The 25,983-nt window shown below is 41.3% G+C and overlaps 2 protein-coding genes across 2 annotated transcripts in view; both read right to left on the bottom strand.

Annotated features, from left to right (window-relative positions):
• Positions 1-8,595, bottom strand: part of LOC124788428 (mucin-5AC-like) — a 78,327-nt gene extending 69,732 nt beyond the window's left edge. The window contains exons 1-2 of the mRNA XM_047255698.1: positions 8,119-8,595; positions 4,950-7,884 (exon numbers count right to left, since the gene is read on the bottom strand). Of these exons, the coding sequence (XP_047111654.1) occupies positions 4,950-7,884; positions 8,119-8,595 (3,412 nt within the window). The remainder of the gene's footprint in view (positions 1-4,949; positions 7,885-8,118) is intronic.
• Positions 8,596-8,632: 37 nt separating this feature from the next.
• LOC124788429 overlaps positions 8,633-25,983 on the bottom strand; it is a 44,156-nt gene continuing 26,805 nt past the window's right edge. Inside the window, exons 5-6 of the mRNA XM_047255699.1 lie at positions 8,748-11,296; positions 8,633-8,643 (exon numbers count right to left, since the gene is read on the bottom strand). Coding sequence (XP_047111655.1) covers positions 8,633-8,643; positions 8,748-11,296 — 2,560 coding nt within the window. The remainder of the gene's footprint in view (positions 8,644-8,747; positions 11,297-25,983) is intronic.

Below are 25,983 nucleotides of genomic sequence, written 5' to 3' on the forward strand. Positions count from 1 at the left end.
GACAGCATACCTGCAGTGACAAGAACTCCCTTGCCCAGTATCCTGAGGGTCTCATCAAGACCTTCACAGACAAACACTATCCCGAGACCTAGTCCACATACAATATCCCATGTTATTTCCTCTCGCATCCCCAATCTTCCCAGACCCCTAAGAACCAGCTACAAAGAAGTACCCCTTTCATCACCCTATACCACCCTGGACTGGAATAACTGGATCACATCCTCTACCAGAGCTTTAATTACCTATCATCATACTCTCAAATGAGGGGCAGCCTACCCAAGATCCTTCCCACCCCTCCTAAAGTGACATTCTGTCACCCACCCAACCCCCACAGCATCCTAGTTCATCCCTATGCCACTTGTGACCCCAACCCTTTCCACAGAGATCATATCTCTGTGGAAGAGCCAGGTGCAAGACCTGCCCAATTCACCCACCCATAATTTCCTATTACAGAACTGTCACAGGATTATCCCACCTCATCAGATGCCGGGTCACCAATGAAAGCAGCCATGTCACATACCAGCTCTGCTATAATCATTGCAGAGCTTTTAATATTGGTATGACTACCAACTTACTGTCCACCAGGATGAACGGCCATCACCAAATTGTAGCCAGGGGTAAAGTTGGCCACCCTGTGGCACAACATGCAGCTGAACATAATGTACTTCATTTCAATGGCTGCTTCACTACCTGAGCCATCTGAATCCTTCCCTCCACCACTCGCTTCTCTGAACTGCACAGATTGCAGGTATATTACAACACATTCTCCGCTCCCAAAATTATCCCAGCCTCAACCTCTGGTAACATACTTCCCTCACATCCCCCACCCAACAGTTTCCATTCCCTCTGTCCCAACGCCTCCTCCCTAGTCTTGTCTCCCACCCTCTTCGTGTGCCACCCTCTGTCAATGACCCGCCAATCTTTCTCCCTCCCCACTCCCAACCTTTTCCATTCCCCATTCCCCCACCCCACCCCTCCCCCGTCCTCTCCCCACTTCCTCTTGACATTGTGCCTGTTGGCAATCTAGTCCCTGCATGCTCCGCCAGGTAGCACTTTTCTATCCCCCCCACCTGCACCCTGCTATCCCTTCCCCTGCCCCTCCCCCTCCAGACTGATGCTTCTGTTCTACGTGAACAAGAGTTGTTGAAGATCGCAGTCTCATGCATGTGAGGTGTGCTTGCTTGTGTGAATGAATGTGTGTGTGTTTCCTTCTCTGACGAAGGCTTTGGCTGAAAACTAATGTGTAGTTGTCTTTTCATTGTACCAATCTGCAACTGAACATGTCATCTTTAAAGTATATAGCAATCTATCTTTTTCTTATATTGTTGATATTCAAGCCCAAAGTTTCCATTGTTTAAAATACAGACAGACTAGGAAGAATAATCAAACAATGGCTGTAAGCTGCAGGTCACCATGATAGAAATGCATAGGCCAACCAGCCTGAAAACAAATTCAAATCTTTAAACTTGTACTTTGTTCTTCTTGTTATTTACTGAAACAGAGGGTATACGTTAAAAATGTAGCACACATAGGTGAGCCAACTGCCAAAGGACAAACAAAGAACACCTTAGTACAGTACCTTGTCAATGCTATATTAAAATTAGTTATTCTGGATCAGTAGCTATGCCACAGCCAGATCTCTAGCTTGTTGCTCTTCAACACTAGCTGCTCTTGCTCCCACTGATACACAATCCTTTACCTCAGAGAAAGGTGACAGCATATATATGTGTGTGTGTGTGTGGGGGGGGGGGGGGGACAAGACTAGGGAGGAGGCGTTAGGATAGAGGGAATGGAAACTGTTGGGTGGGGGGGTGTGAGGGTAGTATGTTACTGTGCCACAGTATAACCCATGCACGCATTCTCAGCAGTTTCATCAGTAGTCTCTTTTCTGTAAATTCGTATGTGGCCTGGTACCCAGCAGAATAATTCCATGCCTTGTGTTTGTAAGTGGAAAATGGCATGCTGTGTGATCTAGATTTCTTTCTCTGCAACATAAATACACTCGAGACCTTGAAGGGAAATTGAATTTCATGGCTTATTACGTTTTGCCTACTTAAGTGCCCTTGATTACATATAATTCTGTACTGAACACATCAAATTCATTAGGTACATGAATCCCAATAGCATAAGCAGGAAGGAAGATTTTAATTTAACATTCTGCCAATGACGAGGTCTTAGAGATTGAGAACTAACTTGAATTGGCAATGAAGCCTTTTTATGGGAAGTAGCATGGCTTTTGCCTTGGGCAATTTGGAGAAAATAAGGAAAACTTCAGAAAACCTAAATATGTATGGCCAGATAGGGATTTGAACCCCCACTGCCCTAAATGTGAGTCCAATGTCTTACTGTTCCATCACCTAATTGTCACATATTCAGAAGATATCTTTGAGTAGTTGATGGGGTCCCAGCTTATACACCGATCAGTCAAACCATTAAGACCGCTGCCCACTGTGACATTCGATGCCGCCTGGTGGTGGTGTGGGCACATTACACAGTAACAAAAGTATGTAAGTAGAGCAGACATGGACTGTGAACCACCCTAGCAAAGATACACACTGCGAATGAGGAACTCCATTCAGATAAGCGAATTTGATGAAAACATAAAATGCAGGTGCACATGTTAAGTTTTCAGAGCACACTATTAATCATACATTGTTGAATATGGAGCTCTGCAGCAGACCACCCCCATGTGTTCACATGCTGACTCAATGACACTGTCATTTACAATTGCTGTGGGCACAGGACCATTGGGATTCAGCCGTTGATCAATGGAAACATGTCAGTTCTATGGGTGAATCACACTTTTACTGCATTGGCTCAATGGTCATCGACACAAATGCACACAAATGCTGTCACTGACGAGAACAGCAGCTTCAAATGTGCAGCACGCCAGGAACCTGTGGTAGCAATTGAAGACAAGCTGACAGCTGCAAACCACCTGCATCCCTTCACGCATGATGTCTTCCCCGATGGTGATGTTATCTTTTAGCAGTACAATCGTCCATGTCTCAGAGACAGAACTGTGTTCCAGTGGTTTGAGGAGCCTTACAGTGAACCCATGTTAATGTCTCGGTGACCAAGTTCATGACCAAATTCACCTGATGCAAATCCTATGGAACCCATCTGTGTCGCTATTGGGCACTATTGTCCCATACACAAATCAGCGGCTCATTATTTGTGCAAATTACATAACCTTTGTGTAGATATCTAATGTCACATACCTCCACAAATCTACCAACAAACTGTCGGATCCCTGATACTGCGTATTAGGGAGTAATTAACTATGAAACAGGGAAAAATTCTTACAACATACCACAACAAGATACAATAAAGTTGTCCATGGCTGAGCCAACATTAAACTGTCTGTAGCTCCTCATATAACTGGCTGTTTAAGTTTATTCACGAGTTAGAGGAAGGCAAGGGCCCAACTTAAACAGGACCCTGTGTGATGAAGCCCAGTCATGTTGAATCCAGTCTCCAGATTGAGGGTAGCTTTAGTTAGTAACCACTTAAAGTAAGTTATAATTTTTTTAAAATGTATATACACTGTGACAAAAGTCATGGGATAGTGATACGTACATATACACACAGTGGTCGTATTGGGTACACAAAGTACAAAAGAGCAGTGCATTGGGAGGGCTGTCATTAATACTCAGGTCATTCATTTTAAAAGGTTTCTGACACGATTACAGCTGCACAACAGGAACTAACAGACTTTGAACATGGAATGGTAGCTGGAACTAGGCACAAGGGACATTCCATTTCAGAAATTGTTAGAGAATTCAGTATTCTAAGATCGACAGTGTGTCGAGAAATTTCAGGCATTACCTCTCAGCACAGACAACGTAGTGGCCAACAGCCTTCACTTAATGACCAAGAGTGGCAGTGTTTGCACAGTTGTCAGTGCTAAGAGACAAACGACAATGTGTGAAATCAATGCAGAACCCAATTATGGACAGGCGACAAACATATCTGTTGGGTCAATGGAGCAAAATCTGGCATTAATGATCTATGGCAGCAGACAACTGACGCAAATGACTTTGCTAACAGCATGACATTATCTGCAGCGCCGCTCCTGGGCTTGTGACCATATCAATTAGATTCTAGATGACTGGAAAATGGTGGCTTGGTCAGATGAATCCTGATTTCAATTGGTAAGAGCTGATGATAGGGTTCGAGGGTGACACAGACCCCATGAAGTCATGGCCCCAAGTTGTCAACATTGCACTGTGCAACCTGGTGGTGGCTCCGCAATGGTGTGGACTCTGTTTACATGGTATGGACTGGGTCCTCTGGTCCAACTGAACTGATCGCTGACTGGAAATGATTGTGTCTGGCAATTTGGGAGACCATTTGCAGTCATTTGTGGGCTTCACATTCCCAAACAATGATGGAATTTTTATGGATGACAACATGCCATGTCAGCAGAACAAATTGTTCACGATTGATTTGGAGAACACTCTGCACAATTCGAGTGAATGATTTGCCCACCCAGACTGCTCAGCACGAATTCCATTTAACATTTATGGGACATATCACAAGAGGTCAGTTCGTGCACAAAATCCTCCACGGGCAATACTTTTGCAATTATGGATGGCTATAGAGGCAGCATGGCTCAACGTTTCTGATAGGTACTTCCAATGGCTTGTTGAGTCCATGCCTCCTCAGGCTTCTGCATTATGCCAGGCAAAAGGAGGTCCAACATGATATTAGGAGGCATTACATATTTCTGTCACCTCATTGTACATATATCAAAAATGTCATTTGCAATTACAGACAGAACTTTCTAAGCATTTTACTATAAACACAGTAAAAAGCAACACAAAGCAAAGGCTGAATGAAACTAGTTAGGTGGATAGACTATTATTATTATTATTATTATTATTATTATTATTATTATTATACCATCATCATCATTATCATTAAATAAGTAAATTTGATCCACAAACCTGGTATGGTGGCCACTGATGACGCAGTAGGAATTAGTGATGACGAGAAGAATGGTGCTGAGCCTGATGAGAAATCACTGTTGGTTGCTGTCACATGGGGCGGACAGAAGAGTGATGATGAAGCTGCATCTCCCATGACGTTGGAACCAGACATCAATAAAACTGATGGTGAACTGTCATGGACAGTAGGTCCTGATGATGGAAATGATTGAAATATTGTTCCAGAGCAAAAGCTGTTACCGGCATCACGTGAAAATAAATGTGAAGCAGTGTTCGGAGGCAAGGTACCTAAATGCGTGCCTCCTGAGACCGGTTTTACTGTTGACGGTAATGGTGGCTGCAAGCTAAGAGATTTACCACAGGTATCAGAAGATGTCGGGAGAAGTGCTGGTGGAATGCCGGTAAGTGGCCGATCAGTGGAATTCTGGTGAGTTACAGACATCGTATTAATGGATGGTACGCCAACAGAAGACTGGTTTGAACCACGGGCAGCGACGGACGTAAGAAGAGGTGCCAAGCTACTTCCACTCTGGCCTACATGACTGGCAGAAGTTGTCAAGAGCATTGGTGGTATACTGACATTATCCTGTCCCAACAGATTGCTTGTAGTGGATTGAAACAACAAAGATGATTGGTTGCCTGTAGTAATAGTGGTGGCAGGAAAAAGAGAAGATTGCACCTGAGGGAAACTGCTAGCACGACTCGAAGCTGGAGTGAAAATGTTTGATGTCATAGAATTTCCATTGGTATTGTAAGTGCCACTGGACACAGGAGGAGGGAATAAACTGTGTGTGCTACTAGCAGTTTCTCTGTGATTACAAGTTACTGGAGGGAATAGGGATGAGGTTACAGGTGGTAATATAACAGGCTGACTCGTCTGACTAGGAACGGACGTAAATAATGTTGTTGCTGTAGCTGTTTGGCCATTCACATGGCCACACTGTGATGGGAAAAGTGCTGATGATGGAAGAGGTGTATTATTCTGTGTTTGCATTTGACTGGATGTAGCAGGTGGGAAGAATAATGAAGATATCTGCTGCGTACTGCAACGTGTATCAGGTGTAGTCATCCAATTTACAGGAGCCCTTGAGTGAGTGTTTGTTGAGAGGGTGCCTTCTCCAGGCATACTTGATGCTGGTTTGCAGCTGTTGTACTGAACAGAACTTGGGGTAGACTTGTGGGTTTCACAGGCCACTGATGTCGGTCCTCTCTTGTAGATCTCTGGCTGATAAGAATGTTGAACTTTTCTGTAATTCTCAACCTTGTTTGATCTCAGAGCTGACTTGTAATTGTCAAGACTGAGACAAGCTGGTCCAGGCTTAGAAGCCTGCTCACAATGAGAGGAAGCAGCTAAGAATCTGTAACTATCTTGCTTGAATGACGAAGCCACATTTGCATTATAGCTATTGACTCCATCTGATGTAATTAAATGTTTGCCATTGCTAGGTTTTTCTGTGACTATATTTTGTTTGAATTGTTCCTTTTGATTTGCATGAAAGTCTGGCTTAAAATGGCCACACTGATCCAAAGGTGGAATATCAGCCGCATGACTCTCCTGGCTCGTCCTGTAGACATCACTTCGTACAATTCCTGGTGCCGAGTGATACAAATCAAACTGCGATGACGACTGAGGCTTGAATTTATCATGCAATAATGGTGTTCGACTAAATGCTTCACCACACACAGATGATGATGCTACACTGTAACTGTTCTGAGGCACAGGGCTTGATGTTTGTTTGTAATTTTGACTTTCACTGGTGTGTGATACTACCTCTGCATGTGACGTCATTAACTTGTAAGTATTACTTTGAGGTAGAGGAAATTTTTTATACGATTCAGAGCCAACTGACACTGCTGCTCTGTAATTACCATAATCACCTTTCGATGTATCACTGCCCAACTCACTCTGATTGTTTGGCAACGACATCTTGTATGAGCTCTGTTGCAAAGTGTTGTTCTGAACAGATGAAGGCATTAAAGAATTAATTACACCTCGAGATGACACTGTTTCTTGGCCTGTTTCATTTGTAATAGGAAATGAATAAGCTGGACCAATCCCTTGAGAATGTCTCAATACTTCAGATGCACAGTCCTTTAGTTGTTGCTGCCCTGTTTTGCATACAGATGAACTTCGCCCACAATTCTTGGCACTGTTGATGTCAATGCCAATCTTTGTTGTAGGAGGAGAGATATTTGGCAAAAATACATCTGAGGAGTTTCGCAAACTTGTAAAATTCTCATTGTGGGAAATATTTGATGCAGCAGCCACTGGTGGGATTGTACTCCATGACAGAATTCCAAAGTTTGAGGAGCTGTTGGCCATCGAGAAGGATGACATGGTTGTAGATTTTACGTCTTCTGCAAATGACGATATCTGAGGAACTGGCAATGCAGTGAAATCTGTACAACTGAAGCTGTTCACTGGTAAATTCTGCATACTTGCTACTGACTGGTTATTGCCACTGAATCTTCCTGCACTGGTGGTCACAGAAACCTGACTAACACTGGTGGTACTCTGCAAATTTTGAGAAATGCTTTGAACAGAAAGTGCAGGCAGCGGTGTTTTGAATAAGTCACTGCCACAATTGTTCACCTTATGAATTCCTGAGCCCAGAGTATCTGACTGCATCAAATTTACAGTAATATTATTTGACTGCTGTGATGAACAAATACCTGATGGAATACTGACAGGTAAATGGCACGTCTCTCTGCTTGTAATGGGATGTTTTGAGAGATTTGTGTACTGGAAAGTTTTGTTGTGATCGAACGTTTTATCAAATGGCAAAGATGCTAAACAAGGCTCAGGAAGGGTGAAATTTGTATGAAAACTGTCAGATGTGCCATATGGCATTTTGATGGGGCTCGTTTCAACAGCTCTCTTATTTACAGGTCCACACGATTCATATGTAAAAGAGAAACGGTTATTAGTGGGTGTCTTAAACAAAGGCAAATGGTGCTGATCATTTCCAATAGTTGGAAGAGAACCACTTGTTATTTTTGAATAACTGCTGCTATTTGATGTCATAAAGATATTGTTGTTGTTATTGTTGTTGTTATCATTATTATTATTATTATTATTATTATTATTATTATTATTGCTAGACATGCTTTGCTCAGAATTAACAAGTATTTTACTGTTTGGACCGGAATTTGTATCAGATGAACAAACTTGAGTTCCAACACTCCTGCTTTGCTCAGACACCCCAATCTGCAGTAATGATGGTGCACCCTGTCCAACACCACTGTCATCTGGGACATTATCGACTGCTCTTGATCCCCCTGACACAAGAGGAAATGACAATAAAAACTGAGCTGTTGGTGAAATTGATTCAGAGCAATGACCAGTAGGAACATTCAAAGATGCAAACAGATCACCTGCAAATTCAGAGCCACTACAGTGACAGCTTCCAAAGAGATTATGACAGTCTCCCTTAGCAGTTTCTAAAACTCCATCATTTTCCTTTTCATTTACTTGTGAACTTGTGGGCTTTACATCATCAGTGCTTTCATTTTTTTCAGCCTGCCTTTGTGCCTGGTTTGACTTTGCCTGTTGCTCAGAAACTAATTCTTCACTTCTTTTACTTGCACACATATCAATAGTCTTTTCCAGTTTTTGTTCCACATCATGGGACAAACCAGGCATCATTTTACCAGTGACAGTGTATTGTAGAGAATGGCTAGTATTATTCACTTCCTGGGTTAAATGAGTAGACTTTGTTAACTTTTGTTCTACATTCAGGCACTTGGATACCCCTATAACAGTCTTGAAGTCACAGGGTGAGTTATAATTATTATCACCCATGGAATTTTCAGATTGGATTGTACAAACACTGGAATTAGCCTCAGAAACTTGCTGTATATTATAAGACACTGATTCTTCCACTGGCTTTGTGCTTTTAAGACCTGTAACTGAAACACTTTCAGATGATGCTGACACACAGTCTGTAACTGATGATACAACAGTACAAATGTCCTTAAGCTGCTTGTAGAGTGCTGTTCCTGCAAGTAAGGGTGCACCACTACTTTTGGAGCTGTTTGTATTTTCTATGGCTGATGGTGAAGTTCTTTTTGAGGTAATACCATGTGGAGATACAGGGGGGATTTCAGCACTACTGCTGTAACTAATAGCCTGTTTACTGCTAGCTGAAGGTTGTTCCTTATTTAATGTTTCCTCAGAATGAAGCTGAGACGCAAACAGGATGGTTGCATCAGAGAAGGAATTACCACTAGTTGAATTAGTAGCACTATCCAATGACACCTTCGGTAACTCTTCCGATATCAATGTAACTTTTTCTGCTGGAGGTGGTGTCTTACTCTGACAATTCTCAGTTACAAGTGTATTGTCCTGGCCATTAGTACTTTTTGCTAGTGACTCAGTGGGGCTTCTGACATTATCTGCAAGTTTTGTTAAATTTTCAGGAACACCTTCATTTAATACTGTTTTGGAAGTGATACCACTAAAGCAGTTGAGATCTGTATCTGAAATTGGTGCTGGAAAACCCTTTTCTTGTGACACCTTCTGATAGTCACTTCTTGCTTTCATTTCTGACTCACAACTATTCTGATCAGTTGCATTTTTTTCATTTTCTGGTGTAGCCTCAGTGTTCAAACTCAATCCTCCTTCCTGGAGAGTTCCTTGTGCCTTTGATTCATAAACTGTTAATTGTGAACCATCACTTATTTCTTTTGCAGTTTTGTCAACTTTCTGTTCATCCTGTGATGTGGGACACATATTATTTAACAGTGTAAAATCAGACTTCTCATTTATAGTTGGTTCCTTTACTGTTCTTGTTCCCTGACAATTTGTATGTTCCCGAGTGCTTTGTAATTCTCTACTCCCATCTGGTTCATTAAAAATCTGCCGAACACTCTGGTCTAACCAAGTATTCTGAACCAAGTTACACTTCTCGGAATATTTTTCTTGCAATAAGGAGCTACACAAAACATTATTAAAACTGTCATTATCTACACTACTTTTAGCAGCTGAGGTAATATGGTTCATAACATCAAGAAGTTCTTCAGGGACAGATGCATTCTGATCTTCCACACTGTGTTCTGAGGTAGCTGATGAACAGGATCCAGCATTTTGAGTGCTTTCTGATGTTGCATTTGTCACTGAGGTCTTTAATAAAGGTTTTGTTTTACACAATGAATCTACACTATAGCTCACATGACTAGGCAATGTAGATACAACAGTACTTTTAGTATTAGATTTTATCACTGAATCTGAGGTAGAGCATGACTGTTTTGAGGTAGATTCTTGATCAGACAAATTTGTAAACAAATTCACTTCAGTCTTTCCATTAACTTCTTTGCCTTTCTTCCTAGTTAGCTGGTAAGATTCTGGTATATCATCATCACCCCTTTTTCTTTTGTTTCCACCATCTGCGTTATTGGATGTTATTTCTGATGTTTCCACTGTGATTTTGTTTTCATCTAATGGGATTGGTTTATCAACGTTATCAACCTTTTCACAGTCAACAACATTTCCCATATCCCCACTGGTTGTAGTACTCAGTTCACATGAGGTACCTGAGCAAATGTCAACATTGCTATGGGAAGACACACTCATTTCTCTATCGTATTGCCCATTGCCAATTTGCATTTCAAATGGAGGTCCACTTGTAGCATTAATTTCAAATGTTGGAATTATATTTTCTGTAGATTTATGATGACTGTCATTAACATTTATGCCTCCACAATCTTCATTTAATTTTTTTATGTTGGAAGATCTTGGACATTTCTCCTGCTGCATTTTTGCAAAAACATCTGCTGCTTCCGCCATATCCACATTATCACCAGTGGCTTTACTTTTAGGATGATCTTCTGTCATCTTCTGACAGGCTTGCTGGCTTTTATCACAACTGATGCTGTTAACAGATTGATCAAACTTTGTTGTTATAATGTGGCTAGTACGTACTTTGTCAAAAATATCATCATGAGCTTCACTTTTGTTCTTTTCCTGTCCCAGCATGGTTGTATTTGCTTCTGTTTCAACAGCAGGTGCTACTCCAACATTTTCGTGTGCAGGTGCTTGCTCACGTGCATCTGATAATGTAAATTTATTATCATACACAATAATGTTCAACCCGTTTTTTTCCGTAGAAAGTGACTCAGTTGGTCTAGCATTTCCTCCTACATTGACTTTTCTTGCACTGATTGGCTTTTGCACAAGATGCACATTTTTCTTGATTTTGTGATTTTTGCTTGTGTCACGAGTAGCATTAACTGTTCCCAGTCTGTTGGTAGAACTACTTTTGCTCTTCGTACCTGGGACATCTTTGCTTGGACATGCAGACCGAGGCACAACAGGATGATTAACACGTGTTTTATGCGCTGCCACTGGCCTGCAAGAAAACAAAAATGAATGAAAAGTGCTCCTACATAACTTCAACACACATTAACACTATGAATGTGTGAAACAGTACAAAATCTTCCTGACTGGATGGAAAGACCAATTTCATGGTTGCTATGATTTAGCAATTTGTTACAAGCCACAAACATGATCACGCAAAATAACAAAGGTTACAATAAACAATATTCAAGTTCATAATGCAGTACTGAAACCCAGTCACATTCTTAAGTTCTTTAGTTAAAATATTACAAAGCAAACTACAATCTTAATATAATAAGACGTCTTAAGTAATTGTAAATTATTACATACTACAAACAAAGAGAAAAAAGACAACAGGAATATACACCTTTCTGCATAACTGATTTAATTATGTGATATTTAAAGTTTTATGGATCATAAAGCAATCACATATTATGAGGGACATTTCATAAATAATGCACAGATTGGTATTACTGTGGATTGTTTGAAGCAACAACAATGAAAATTACATCAGATGTAGTTAGGAGCTTAAGGAAGAAGCACATTTTCGTTTTTTTGCAGTGTACTCTAAAATAAAATTGGTGAGAGGTAAAATGGATCCTTTAGGGGCCTCGGATACTGTATCTGTTGAATACCTTAAGTTGTACATTAAGATTGAATTTTACGCAGCAATAACCCGACAGAAATCCACAGTGCATTAAGTGAAGTTTGTGGTGAGTTTTCGGTAGACCGTAATACAGTTTCAGATTGGTTTAATCATTTTCTCGGTGGTTGTATGAGCATAGATGATAATCCAAGACCCAGAAGACCAAAAACGTCAACAGATGAACTAAGTGTGAAAGTTGTGGCAGGTGCTCTTGCAGAATACTGCAGCACTACTAGTGAGGAACTCTCTGAAGCTACAGGAATTCCCCCAACATCAGCATTCTGTAATCTGACAAACGATTTGAAGAAGAGAAAAATTTCTGCCAGATGGTTCTCACATTCTTGACTGCTGAAGAGATGCAGAAATGCCTGGACATTTCTACCTTGCTCAAATAATGATTCAACCATGGAGGTCAAGGAGTCTTATGTCAAATTGTTGCTACTGATGAAATATGGATTAGAGACTTTGAACCAGAGTTGAAATCGCAGTCCAAAGAATGGAGAGCATCAGAGTCTCAACACCCAAAAAAATTTTGATGTGCTCAATCAAAGCTCAACAAATGATGACTTTTGCTTACAGTCACCAAGGAATAATCAAGACAGGTGGAGTTCCATGTGGAACAAGTGTCAGAGCAGTCTATTATCATACTTTCATGTAACACTTGTGCAGGACAAGTCTTGCATCTAGGTCTACTAAGGCTCATATCCCTGTAATAGAGCTAGATGCAAGACCTGACCCATACAGCCTCTCACTAACACCTGCTCCAGCCTGGTCACAAACATCACCTATCCCACCAAAGACAGGGCTACCTGTGAGACCAGTCATGGGATCTACTAGTTTAGCAGCAACCACTGCGGTGCATTCTATTGGGGCATAACTACCAACAAGGTGTCTGTACGCACGAATGGCCACCGACAAACTGTGGTCAAGAAACAGCTGGACCACCTTGTGACTGAGCACACCTCACAACATGATGTTCTTCATTTCAATGACTGCTTCACAGCTTGTGCCATCTGGATCCTTCCCACCAACACCAGCTGTTCTGAATTGCGCAGGCGGGAACCCTCCCTGCAATATATCAGACTTTCCCGTAACCCTGCTGGCCTCAACCTTTGTTAGTCATTGTCCTTAACCACATAGCCTCTTCCCTGTTTACATTCTGTCACTACACAGCCCTTTATTCCACCAACACACCCAGGCTTTTTACTTCTCTCCTTTTCCGCTACCTCCCTTCTCTCCCGCACCCTCCAACTAACCTCCCAACAGCATCTGGCTGCCCTACCCCAGCTTGCTCCGACAAAGCTGCACTTCACCATCCCCCACCCCTACCCTGCCATCCCTCTCCCTCCCTGCTCCAGCCTCCTCTTTACTCCCACCACCCAGTTGCTTCTCCCATTATGCACTGCTGCTCGCAGTCTGGCTTCAGCTGCCGAAGACTGTAGTCATATGTATGTGAGCTGCATTTGTGTGAGTGTGTGTGTATGTTGTTTATTTTAGACAAAGGCCTTGTTGGCTGAAAGCTCACTTTCTGACAGTCTTTTTGTTGTGCAACTCAGCATCTCCACTATATGGTGTGTAGTAAATATCCTTTTTGTAATATTTTTACATTCCAACCTGAATTTTCCATTGTTTGGAATATGAAATGCATCACTAGCTCGGGGCATTTTTCCAGAGGGACTGAAATACGCCATTGTTAAGCCCCTCTTTAAGAAAGGTAATAAGAGAGATGTCAATAACTACCGACCTGTTTTACTACTGACATCATATTCCAAAATCTATGAGCAGGTGATGTATTCTCGAATAGTATCTCACCTCAGTAACAACATATCCTCACTAGTCACAGTTTGTGTTTCAGAAGAGTTGCCCTATTGAGAATGCCATTTACATTCACACTCACCTAATATCACAGGCATTAAATAATAAAATACAGCTGGTTGGTATTTCCTGTGACCATCTGTGGCATTTGACTGAGTGAATCATAGTATTCTCCTAGATAAATTGAAGTTTTATGGGATTGGTGGTACAGCCAACCAGTGGATAATCTCATATCTAACCAAAAGAATGCAGAAAGTTTTACTTAGTAATTCAAAAAATATTGTCCAGGGACATAATTCTGACTGGGGAGAAATCACATATGGAATTCCCCAAGGTTCAATGCTAGGGTCACTGCAAACATTAGTGTAACCAATCCAAGCATACATACAGAAACAGAAGAAATGCTAAACAATGTTCTTAGAAGTACCACTCAGTGCTTTTCTGCGAATGGTCTCAACCTCAGTTTTAAAAAGACACAACACATTCAGTTCTGCACATCTAGGTGTACTAAACCAATGATAACTGTAACACATGGAGGAAAAAATTAAATAGGGTGGAAACTTCAAAATTCTTGTGTGTCCATATTGATCAGAATTTAAACTGGAATAACACATTTTGGGACTCCTAAAAACTTAGCTCAAGCACATTTGCACTTTGCATCATTGCAGATTTTGGGGAGAGGCAAATCAATAAGTCGACATATTTCGCACCTTTCCATTCAATAACGTCATATGGAATAATGTTCTAGGGTAACTCATTTTTAACCCACTAGCGCCATGCGTTGCCATATGGCAATGTTTGTAACACTTTTTTAAAATCGTTGATTCCACAACATCAACGAAGCGAGAGTGTTGACAGCACTGGATTTCGTTCCGCAAGACTGTAAAGATCACTACAATGCAACAGTTTTAACAATACATTTAAATTCTGCGGCGTAAGCAGTGTTGGAAGTCGTTGTTTGCTGAACGACAAAGCAATATGGAGTATAAGTTTGAGTAAGTATGTTTTACACAGTAACTTACAATATATAATTTGGTTTTGTAGTATGGTTGTGCTTTACAAACTCACATATATATTCTTTGGAGGTTACTGCTTGCTGTGAAATAAATTACGTTCATTTAGGCCATTTGAACGTTGGTGATGCCATATGGCAACGCTAGGTGCTTGTACTCAGTAAAAGGACGAATTTACTCTTTTTTGTTTTAGAAGACGTTTATCGCTTGCTGAGGTGCTGGAGATTCTTTATAATGCCAAGAAAGATCGGGAATATTTTGAGACAGCAATAGAGAAGAATGATGGATTATTGTACGTGCGGTCACTGGACAACTCAGTTGTCACAATGATCTCTTCTTCATGTGGTACACAAGAAGTTGGCCAAGTCAAGAGATTCTCGCAACTAAGAAAGCGAAATATAATGATTCCCAGACCAAAACTTGTAGCCAAATATAATACATATATGGGAGGTACTGATCAGATGGATCAGAATCTAGCATGCTATCGCATTGCAATAAGAAGCAAGAAATGGTACTGCTGTCTCTTTACATGGTTGTTAGATGTTGCCATACAAAACAGTTGGATTTTGTATAATAAAGCAAGAAAACAAACTATTTCTCGGCTTGATTTCACGACAGAAGTAGCAATAGTGTACTTGCAAAGACACCAAGCTTTACCAAAAGGAGCCGGGAGACCATCTGCATCAAGGGCATGTTCCGACAGCCATATATCAGATTCAAAGATTCGATTAGGTTTGATAAGACCGACCACCTCGTCCAGCACAAAGAAGGAAAGAAGAAGAAAAGGTGTGCACACAAGGACCGTAAATCTATTGTGAGAACAATGTGTTCAAAGTGTAATGTGGGATAGTGTATTGACTGTTTTATTCCATTTCATGTAAAATAATGCTGAGTTCAAGGTTTGATTTTTGTTTATTAATTGTACTGTGTTATAAAGTATCAATAGTATGATTAAGACTGAATACTAAATCTGAACAAAACTTATATATGTAATAAGAAATTTCAAGAACCTACTTATTTTAGTTGAAGTTGTAATCCATATAAATTTAGGTAGTGAAAGCCCCTAGCGTTGCCATATGGCAACATCAAACATCTCGCTAATGGTGGTAATGACTTTCATCGAAACAACTCTGTTGTGCAATTTATGCCTTTTACAGAATTAATAACGCATTTTTTTTTTCAAAAAATCACGAAAAAATTAATTCCAGCGCTATGGGGTTGAGAAAGAAAGTCTTCATTCCTAAAAAACATGCTGTAAGAATAATATGTAGTGCTCACCCACAATCATTTTGTAGAGTTAAATGAGTAGGGCATTTTGACTACTGCTTCAGAGTATATTTATTCCCTCATGAACTTTGTTGCAAATAATCCACTACAGTTCAAAAGGAACAACAGTGCAAATAGTCACAATACAAGGAGGAAAAATGCCGTTCATTACTCCACATTTAAGTGGCTTTTAGTGCAAAAAGGGCTGAACAATGCTGCAACAAAAATTTTTGACCACTTACCTAGTGATATAAAATATTGAATAGACAGCAAAGGAAAATTTGAAAGCAAACTGAAAATGTTTATCCTTGAAAATTCGTTCTGTTCTGTAGAAGAATTTCTATTATTGTAATGTGTAAAAAGTTGTGGGAAGGAATTACTCACTCACATCTGTTTATTAATAAATAAATAAAATTAAAAAACTTATATATGTTCATCATGTAGCCATATTTACAAATTAATTTGAAAGATAATGTAAAATGACTTGTTCCACATCATTACAATTTATTGTGCAAAATGAACATGAAACATGAAACTAATTAGTTAACTAGGCTTTCTGCAAAGTGCTGCATTCACTTAAGTCATTCTCACTGATGTCGTGTTTTTGCTTTACCTAGTTGCTTAGTGTCTGTCCAATGTGGTACCGGATCAAATAGACCCACAGATCATTTGGTATTTGGTCATTAATGACACCATCTATTGAACTCGTTACAAGACGAAAACTGTAGAACCTTTCCTCTTGCCACGTTCTTACTCAGCAAGCCACTGTGAAGTGCACGGAAGATGGTACCTCTCATTGTACCAGTTATTAGGGCTGCTTCTTGTTCCATACAAGTATGGAGTGTGGGAAGAACGATTGCCTAAAACAACTCTGTGCATGCTGTAATAGTCAGTCTTGTCCTCACGATCCCTTGATACTCACTTAAAGGTGGATCTTGAAATTTTGGAAGTAAACATAGATGGGAGAGCTTGCGTCTATCTTCAAGCATCTGTCAGTCCAGTTTCTCCAGCATTTCTGTAAGGCTCTTGCTCCGATCAAAGAAACTTGTGACTACATGTGCTGTCCTATTTTCATACAGTATCCCACTGTTAGCCCTGTTTCATGCGGGTCCCACACACTTCAGAAATATTCTACGATGGGTTGCACAAGGGTTTTTTAAGCAATTTGTTCTGTAGACTGATTGCATTTTCCTAGCAACCTATCAATGGACTGAAGTGTGCCATCTGCTTTTCCTACGATGGAATCTACGTAATCATTCCATTTTAAATCCCTGAAAATTGTTACATCTAGGAATTTGTAAGAAATGTCTAATTAATCGTTTATTTTCATTTAGTGATGCACATAGTTTTACTTTTCTGAACATTTACAAAAATTTGCTAAATTTCTACAACTTTGAAATCTTATCAAGAAATGACTAAAAATTTGGGCAACTTTTTCCCGACAATAATTCATTATAGATAACAGTCCCAATTGTAAAAAGTCTAAGATTACAATAAATATAAAATCTACAACATATACAACAAGGAACTCATCACACTGAAATTACTTCCATGCCTGCTCAGGACTTTCTATCCAAAATAACTTGCTGTGTCCTCCCTATCAAGAAATCTTCAATCCAGTCGCAAACTTCACTCAATGTCCCACACAACTGCACTTTCAGTAGTAACTGTAGAAGTGGCACCGAAGTCAATAAATACTGCATCCACCTCCCTGGCTACATTCATGGCTTTCAGAATGTCTTGTGAGAAACGTGCAAGTTGGGCTGTCTGTGATCAATGTTCTCAGAATTGATGCTGGTTGGCATAGAGGCTGTCATTCCGTTGGTGGTACCTCACTACATTTGAATTAACAAGTTTAAGGATTCTACAACAAACAGATGTCAAGGATATTGGACAGTAGTTTTATGGGCCACATGTGGTACCCTTTCAGTAGACAAGTATGGCCCATGCTTTTCCAAATACTGAGCAAGGCTTTCTGTTCAAGAACTGTACAGTACACGGAAGGGTTCACGGTATAATGCTGTACATCAGATTTTGACAAAAATGAGTTTAGTACTATGTTAACAATATAGGAAGAGAGAGAATGATACTACTGCAAAGAAGACACTTCAAGCTGTAGACAGGCACGATTAAAAGACACTTTCAGCCACAGTGTTCGTCAGTACACACACACACACACACACACACACACAAAGCAAGAACACCTCACGCACACACGACTGCTATCTCCACCATCTCGTGCTGGAATGCAACATCATGTGGGATGCAAGCAACAATCTGGAGGGGGTGGGGAAATGGAGAGGGATAGTAGTGTATGGGTGGGTAGAGAGACGAATGCTGTCTGGTGGAGTGTGCAGGGACTAAGACTCCAAGTCTCAGGGGGTTGTGGGCAGCGAGGTGGGGAAAAAAAAGGAACAAAAATGAGAGGAGTGGAGAAAGATAGCTGGATTCATTGGCAGAGGACTGCAAATAAATAAGGTGCGAGACGAGAATGGGGAGGAGATGATAGGACTTAGGGGTGAAAACTGTTGGGTGGAGGGTGTGAAGACAGTATGTTACCATAGGCTGAGGCCAGAATAATTACGAGAATGGAGAATGTGATGTAAGGAGTGATGTAAGGATAATTCCCATCTGTGTAGTTCAGAAAAGCAGGTGGTGGAGGGAAGTATTCAGATGGCTCGGATAGTGAAGCAGCTACTGAAGTCAAGTGTGTTATGTTCAGCTGCATGTTGTTCCCCAGGGTGGTCTACTTTGCTCTTGGCCACAGGTTGGCGGTGGCCATTCATCGTGGTGGACAACTGGTCAGTTGTCATTTTAAATCCCTAAAAATAGGGAGTGCTTGGTTGAAGAATTGGCCACGATTTACACCGGGGTCTTCCACAAGGATACAATCCTTGTGGGCTGGAGTTGGGATTGAGAATGGCATAGTGATGGACTAGGCTGTTGTGGAAGTTGGGTGGGCAACGGAAGACCACTTTAGGAGGGGTGGGAAGTATCTCAGATAGGATGTACCTCAGGTAATCAAAGCCCTGGCGAATGATGTGGTTCAGTTGTTCCAATTGGGGCTGGTAATGAGTGATGAAGACACTCCTTTCAAGTGTGGTGGAGGATTGGGGTTGTGAGGGGAAATTGCACTGGAGATCTGTTTGCCAACTAGGTCTAGGAGATAGTATCTGGAGGTCTTGCCCAGAGCCTCAGCATATTGCGCAAGGGAGTTTTTGTCACTGCAGATACACCGTCCCCTCGTAGGCAGGCTATATGGAAGGGATTTTTTGGTGTGAAAGGGACGACAGCTGTCAAAATACAGGTACTGTTGGTGGGTTTAATGTGGACAGCGGTGAGGATGGAGCCATCATAGAGTAGGGGGTTAACATCTAGGAAGGTGCCAAGCCAGTTTGAGGAGGACCACGTAAAGCAGATGGGAGAGAATGTGATAATGTTGTGAAGAAACAAAGCTAGGTTGTCTTGGCTGTGGGTCCAGATCAAGAAGATACAATCAATTAACCTGAACCACGCTAGGAGTTTGGTGTTTTGGGAGATTAGGAAGGTCGCCTCTAGATGACCCGTAAAAAGGTTGTCATAGAAGGGTGTCATGTGGGTGCCTAAGACTGTGCCGCAGATTGATTTACATACCTTCCCTTCAAATGAGAGGTAGTTGTGGGTTAGGATATTGCTAGTAAGGTATATGAGGAATGAGGTAGTGGGTTTGGAGCCTGAAGGACGTTGGAAAATGTAGTGTTCAATAGAGGTAAGAGCAGAAAAGGTAGTGATCAATAGTGGTAAGACCATGGGCATGAGGGATGTTGGTGTGTAAGGAGATGGCGTCAACAGTGACGAGTAAAGGGGTGGGGATGATGGAGAGTCAGTGAAAGAAGTGGTTGGTGTCTTTGATGTGAGAGACTAGATTACGGACAATTGCTTGGAGATGTTGGCCAATGAGTGCCGAAATTCTTTCAGTGGGCGCACAATAACCAGCCACAATGGGATGCACGGAATTGTTGGGTTTGTGGATTTTGGGGAGCATGTAGAAGGTGGATGTGCAGGGTGTGAAACGTAACAACCCATTAAGACCCACTTAAAATGAACATTTTCCAGTCTAATTCAGGATCGCACATGTAAACAAAATATGTAACTTGGCTAGAAAAAATTATAACTGAAAAATAACTGTTTAATCTCATTCACTTCAAAGTGTAGAAGCTCTGTAAATGAAGGGAACAATTCCCATGAAGGGAATCTCTAGTAATTAATAAAAAACTGTAAATGTATTATTGTAATTTCTTATTCGAGAAGTTATTCTCGAATAAAACAACAGACATGTACTAATATCGTAGTGTACTAGCTGTCCTAAAATATACCCACATTTATATATGTATTTTCAATTTTTCTATGTCAATTTTGATTGTTAATTAATCAAAAAATTATTCTAAACAATGCCGAGGATTGTTCGGGATTGTTAAGAAAGTATTAATAGTTACAGCCATGTTGGCAAATGGAGTCGGTACTTTGTGAGATGTTGGACAGAAAGCATGTAGCTAGTTGTGCATAATTTATTTCATTATTGTAAGTACATTACAACTTATTTCAGATTAGTCTAGATGCCTTTATTTACTTTGAGATTGCAATTATTTAAAAAATAACTTAATATTTTTTTTTTTTTTTTTTTAACATAGCTGATATCTAGGATTTCTGCTGCAACAGATTGCCGGCTACGATGATTAAAACCAACGCATAAGAATGTTATAGGTGTCACAGGAATGAGGAGGCAAATGAATACAGGGTAGTGGTTCTAGGAAGGACCTAAAGCCTTAAGCAGGTTGGATAATTTATGGAGATGGTGTCTGGAATGCTCCTCCAGCCTAGTCCCACATCCCGTTTCGCAAATTCTGCCTAAACCATGTAATCCTTCCAAACGGCCTAACTGTAAAGATTCCTTTCTCTGTATCTAAACCCTCCTTTCAAAATGCCCTACACCTTTTCAGATTCCGCCAATCCTTGGCCCTCACAAACCTGGTACTGCAAAAACTCATCTCCACGGCACAAGCATCCCAGAACCATCTCTTCTCCCTCTACAAGACACTACTATTGCATAATCCCTACTCCAAACATCACATCTCCAAAATTGTATTCCTTGCTCTCCAGCACCTGGAGGAGCAATCCAGACACCACTTCCTTGAATTATCATACCTGCTGACATCCTACTGCCACCTTGGGGCACTACTAACCAGCCCCTATCATACCCACAGTGTTCCTCCTCATCCACCCCTCATAGCAGCTAAACCCTGCCTAGCTTACCTTTGCCACATTCCCCAAAACTCCCTACCAACCCTCCACCAAATCCAGGGCCTAAACGTTCCCATAACACATAATCTTTCTACCTGAACCCTGAGCTCCACAGAAGTTTCAGTCCTATCCAAAGGCCTCACTTTTAGCCCTACACCCAAATTTAACCTTTCTGGACTTGTCAAAGTCCTACTCTCCTCCTCCAGATATCTGCAATGGCAGCACTTCTTTGCCACCAATCCCTCCAACCAAAACCACCCTAATGCCAACATTGAGCCCTGCCTCTTCCACTTTGTACCACAATCCAACCGTGATCCTCCCTCCCCTCCCACCTAACTAACTGATGGTCACCTTCCAGGAATTCCTCACTATCCTTCCCCAGATCCCTTACTCAGAACACCAACCTTTCAGTAGGAGAAAGAACAGCCACACACAACCTTAAAACAAATCCTGGCCTTAAAAAAAAAAACTTCAATCCCTGCTTAAGGCCTTAAGCTCTTCCTAGAACATCTCCCCTGAATTCATTTCCCTCCTCACCCCTATGACACCATGCACATCTACCTTCTACATGCTCCCAAAAATTCACAAACCCAACAATCCTGGCTGATTATTGTGTGCCCACTGAAAGAATTTCAGCACTCATTGGCCAACATCTCCAAGCAATTGCCCATAATCTAGCCTCCCACATCAAAGACACCAACCACTTCTTTCACCGACTCTCCATCATCCCCACTCCATTACTTCCTGGATCCCTGTTGACACCACCTCCCTACACACCAACATCCCTCATGCACATGGTCTTACCACTATTGAACACTACCTTTTCCAACATTCTTCAGATTCCAAACCCACTACCTCATTCCTCATACACCTTACTAGCTCTATCCTAACCCACAACTACTTCTCGTTTAAAGGGAAAGTATGTAAACAAATCCACGGCACAGCCTTGGGCACCCACTTGGCACCCTACTATGCCACCCTTTTACAGGCCATCTACAGCCGACCTTCCTAGCCTCCCAAAACACCAAACTCCTAGTCTGGCTCAGGTTAATTGATGATATCTTCTTGATCTGGACCCACGGCCAAGACGACCTATCTTCGTTCCTTCACAACATCAACATGTTCTCTCCCATCCGCTTCAAGTGGTCCTCCTCAAACCAGCATGGCACCTTCCTAGATATTAATGTCCTCATCACTGATGGCTCCATCTGCACCTCTGTCCACATTAAACCCACCAACCACCAACAGTACCTGCATTTTGACAGCTGCCATCCCATTCACATCAAAAAATCCCTCCCATGTAGCCTGGCTACGAGGGGATGGCGTATCACAGTGACAAAAACATCCTTACTCAGTATGCTGAGCGTCTCAGCAAGACCTCCAGATACAGGCATTATCTCCCAGACATGGTCAGCAAACAGATCTCCAGTGCAATTTCCCCTCACAACCACAATCTTCCACCACCCTTAAAAACCAGCCACAAAGGAGTGTCCCCTTCATCACCCAATACCACCCTTGACTGGAACAACTGAACCACATCGTTCGTCAGGGCTTTGATTCCCTACCATCGTGCCCCGAAATGAGGTACATCCTATCCGAGACACTTCTCACCCCTCCTAAAGTGGTCTTCTGTTGCCCACCCAACCTCCGCAACATCCTAGTCTATCAATATGCCGCACCCAATCCCAACCCCTTCCTACAAGGATCATATCCTTGCGGAAGGCCCAGGTGCAAAACCTGCCCAATCCACCCACCAAGCCCGCCTATTCCAGTCCAGTCACAGGTTTCTCCTATTCCAGTCCAGTCACAGGTTTATCCTACCCCATCAAGGGCCAAGCCACCTGTAGAAGAGCCATGTCATTTACCAGCTCTGCTGTAACCATTGCACAGTTTTTTATATTGGTATGACTATCGACCAGCTGTTCACCAGGATGACTGGCCACTGCCAAACTGTGGCCAAGAGCAAAGTAGACCACCCTGTAACACAATATGCAGCTGAACATAACACCCTTGATTTCAGCAGCTGCTTCACTACCCAAGCCATCTGGATCCTTCCCTCCATCGCCAGCTTTTCTGAACTGTGCAGATGGGAGTTTCTCTTACAGCACAATCTCCACTCTCGTAATTATCCCAGCCTCAAACCATGGTAACATACTGTCCCCACACCCTCCACTCAACAGTTTCCACCCCTTATGTCCTATCATCTCCTCCCCATTTTCTTCTCCCACCCCGTTTATTTGCAGCCCTCTTCCAATGCATCCATCCATCTTTCGCTGCTCCTCTCATTCTTTGTTCCTTCTTTCCCCACCTCACCTCCCTGCCCCACAACCTCCTGACTGCACCTGTTGGAGTCTAGTCCCTGCACACTCCACCAGACAGCATTCATCTCTCTCCCCACCCGTACACTGCTATCCCTATTCTTAACCCTTCCCCTTTACCTTCCCCACCCCCTCCAGATTGCTGCTTTCATCCCCACATTATGTTGCATTCCAGCTCGAGATGTTGGGAGTTGGTAGTCAAGTGTGCATGAGGTCTGCTTGCTTTTGTGTGTGTGTGTGTGTGTGTGTGTGTGTGTGTGTGTGTGTGTGTTTACTGACAAAGGTTGTGGCCAAAAACCTTTTAATCATGCCTGCCTGCAGCTTGATGTGTCTTGTCTACGGTAGGTAGCAGTCCATCTTTATCTACGTTGTTGATATTCCTATCTGGGTTTTGCATGTATAGAAACTGCTCTCTTTTAGCTGGCATAGTGATTTATGTGCTTGTATGCACAACAGCATCACAGATGGCACCACAAGTTCTACTGTGAAATGTTTTGAGTGATACATGTTATGGCAAAGTAAAGAAGTGAAGCAAGTCTAATTTGCACCCCAGTGCCATTAAACAAAATCAGATTTTCTGTTCCACCATTGAGAAGATTTCCTTGTTTTATTATTATTATTATTATTATTATTTTGTAGAGAAGTTTGTTTTATTTTAACATTGACAAAACTGGTTTCGGGTAATTTTTGTATTATAACAATGTCTAACTTGAATTCAGAGAAATTTTGTCTCATAATATTGTCTAAATTGTTTTCATATAAATTTTGTACGATAATATTGTCTAGACCAGTGTCTCTCAAAGCAGGGCCCATGGACCTCTGGGGGTCTGTGGGACCTAGCCAGGGGGTACATGACATCTAAAAATTGAAATGCATTGTAATAACATAGTACTCACAGCTGTTATGCAAGAAGTATTTTTCACTTACTAAAAAGAAAGAAATTAGAAATTATACCAACATTTGTACATTTAAATGTTTTCCTACTTTCTGCCCTGAAGCCAGTTGACCACTGCATAGAACTATTTCAATTGAGAGAAATTCTTTCTTTATTAGAGCACTTTTTCAAAAGCAGTTGTACATTTAACTGCACAATGCCTCAGATTTCAAGTGGCAGGATGCTCCCACTACCACCTCCTAAATTATTTCATAGATCTGCCGTTACGAGTAACTCTTGACTTAAATTCTGTGTGGTTAATGTAAAATTGTCTTCGAAGATAGATCCCAACATAGAAATATGAAAATTGCTTTGATTCAATCAATTTGTGTAAAGATTACAAATATCAAAACAACATACATAAACGACATTGCTTTCTCACTGCTTCTGTTCCAGCAAGAATAAGAACAACTCTGAAACTATAATACTGCACTGTGGTCTTATTATTGTTGGAGCAAAAATTTTAGGCTTCTTTATTTTCCACAAGTGATCAATTAAAAAATAAAACTTAGGACTTCCTGTATTGCTAAGCAGCAAGAGAAAATACATTCAACAGTGTTCTTTTTTCTTCAGTAGCAAGATCATGTGATAAGACAGGAAAAACATGTTTTAACTGCCCCTCACCTTTTCAAGTTTGTATTGCCACTTTACAAACCCCTGATGTTTTCGAAGCTAGATAAAATAATAAGCTTGATCGCGCTCATTTTCTTTGTCAACTTAACTCAAGTGGAATTTCAGTATGATGTTACCGCACACACCTCTGGCCTCAACAAATGGCATACGTCATGTTTTTCCCCTTCAACATCCTATTGAACAACAGACAAGGAAAAAAGTTTTACTGGAAAAAACCGGTATTAGAGACAGTCATAGATGTCTCGTGTTCACGGTATAACACATCCCACATGAGTGGAGAGGGATAAACAGCAGATGTATACACACTGATCAGTCATCAGCCACTCATTTCCTGAAGTGGCCAACATTTTCTAGTGTGGCATTAATTGTTAGGTTTGTAATGGATTGATGGTTGGAATAATCTGCAGTGAAATGAAAGACTATTGGTGATGTTTAAGTCAGACAATGCTTCTGCAAGCAGTCTTTCATGCTTGCTAGCTACGACAAGTGAATGTGAAGAAAAGAAGAGAAAACTATGCAGGTAATGTGATGACTATCTTTGTTATGGATTTACATACATACGCAGTGATGACAGCCAACAGCTGCGAAAGTTATGTGTAAAAATAATGCAAGTGATGCAGCTGCTAAGGAAATAAAACTAAATTCCCCATTCCAACAATACGGTTAAAAGAAGAACTGACAATATGTCTTTCAATGTAAAAGAACAATTAATTTCAAATCCCCAGGCAGAAAAGCTTAGAGAAACCAAGAATGAAGAGTGATAAATTTCAGATTCTGGTTCAGAATACCATTCAT

Source organism: Schistocerca piceifrons, chromosome 3, assembly GCF_021461385.2.
Source record: "Schistocerca piceifrons isolate TAMUIC-IGC-003096 chromosome 3, iqSchPice1.1, whole genome shotgun sequence".
NCBI lineage: Eukaryota > Metazoa > Arthropoda > Insecta > Orthoptera > Acrididae > Schistocerca > Schistocerca piceifrons.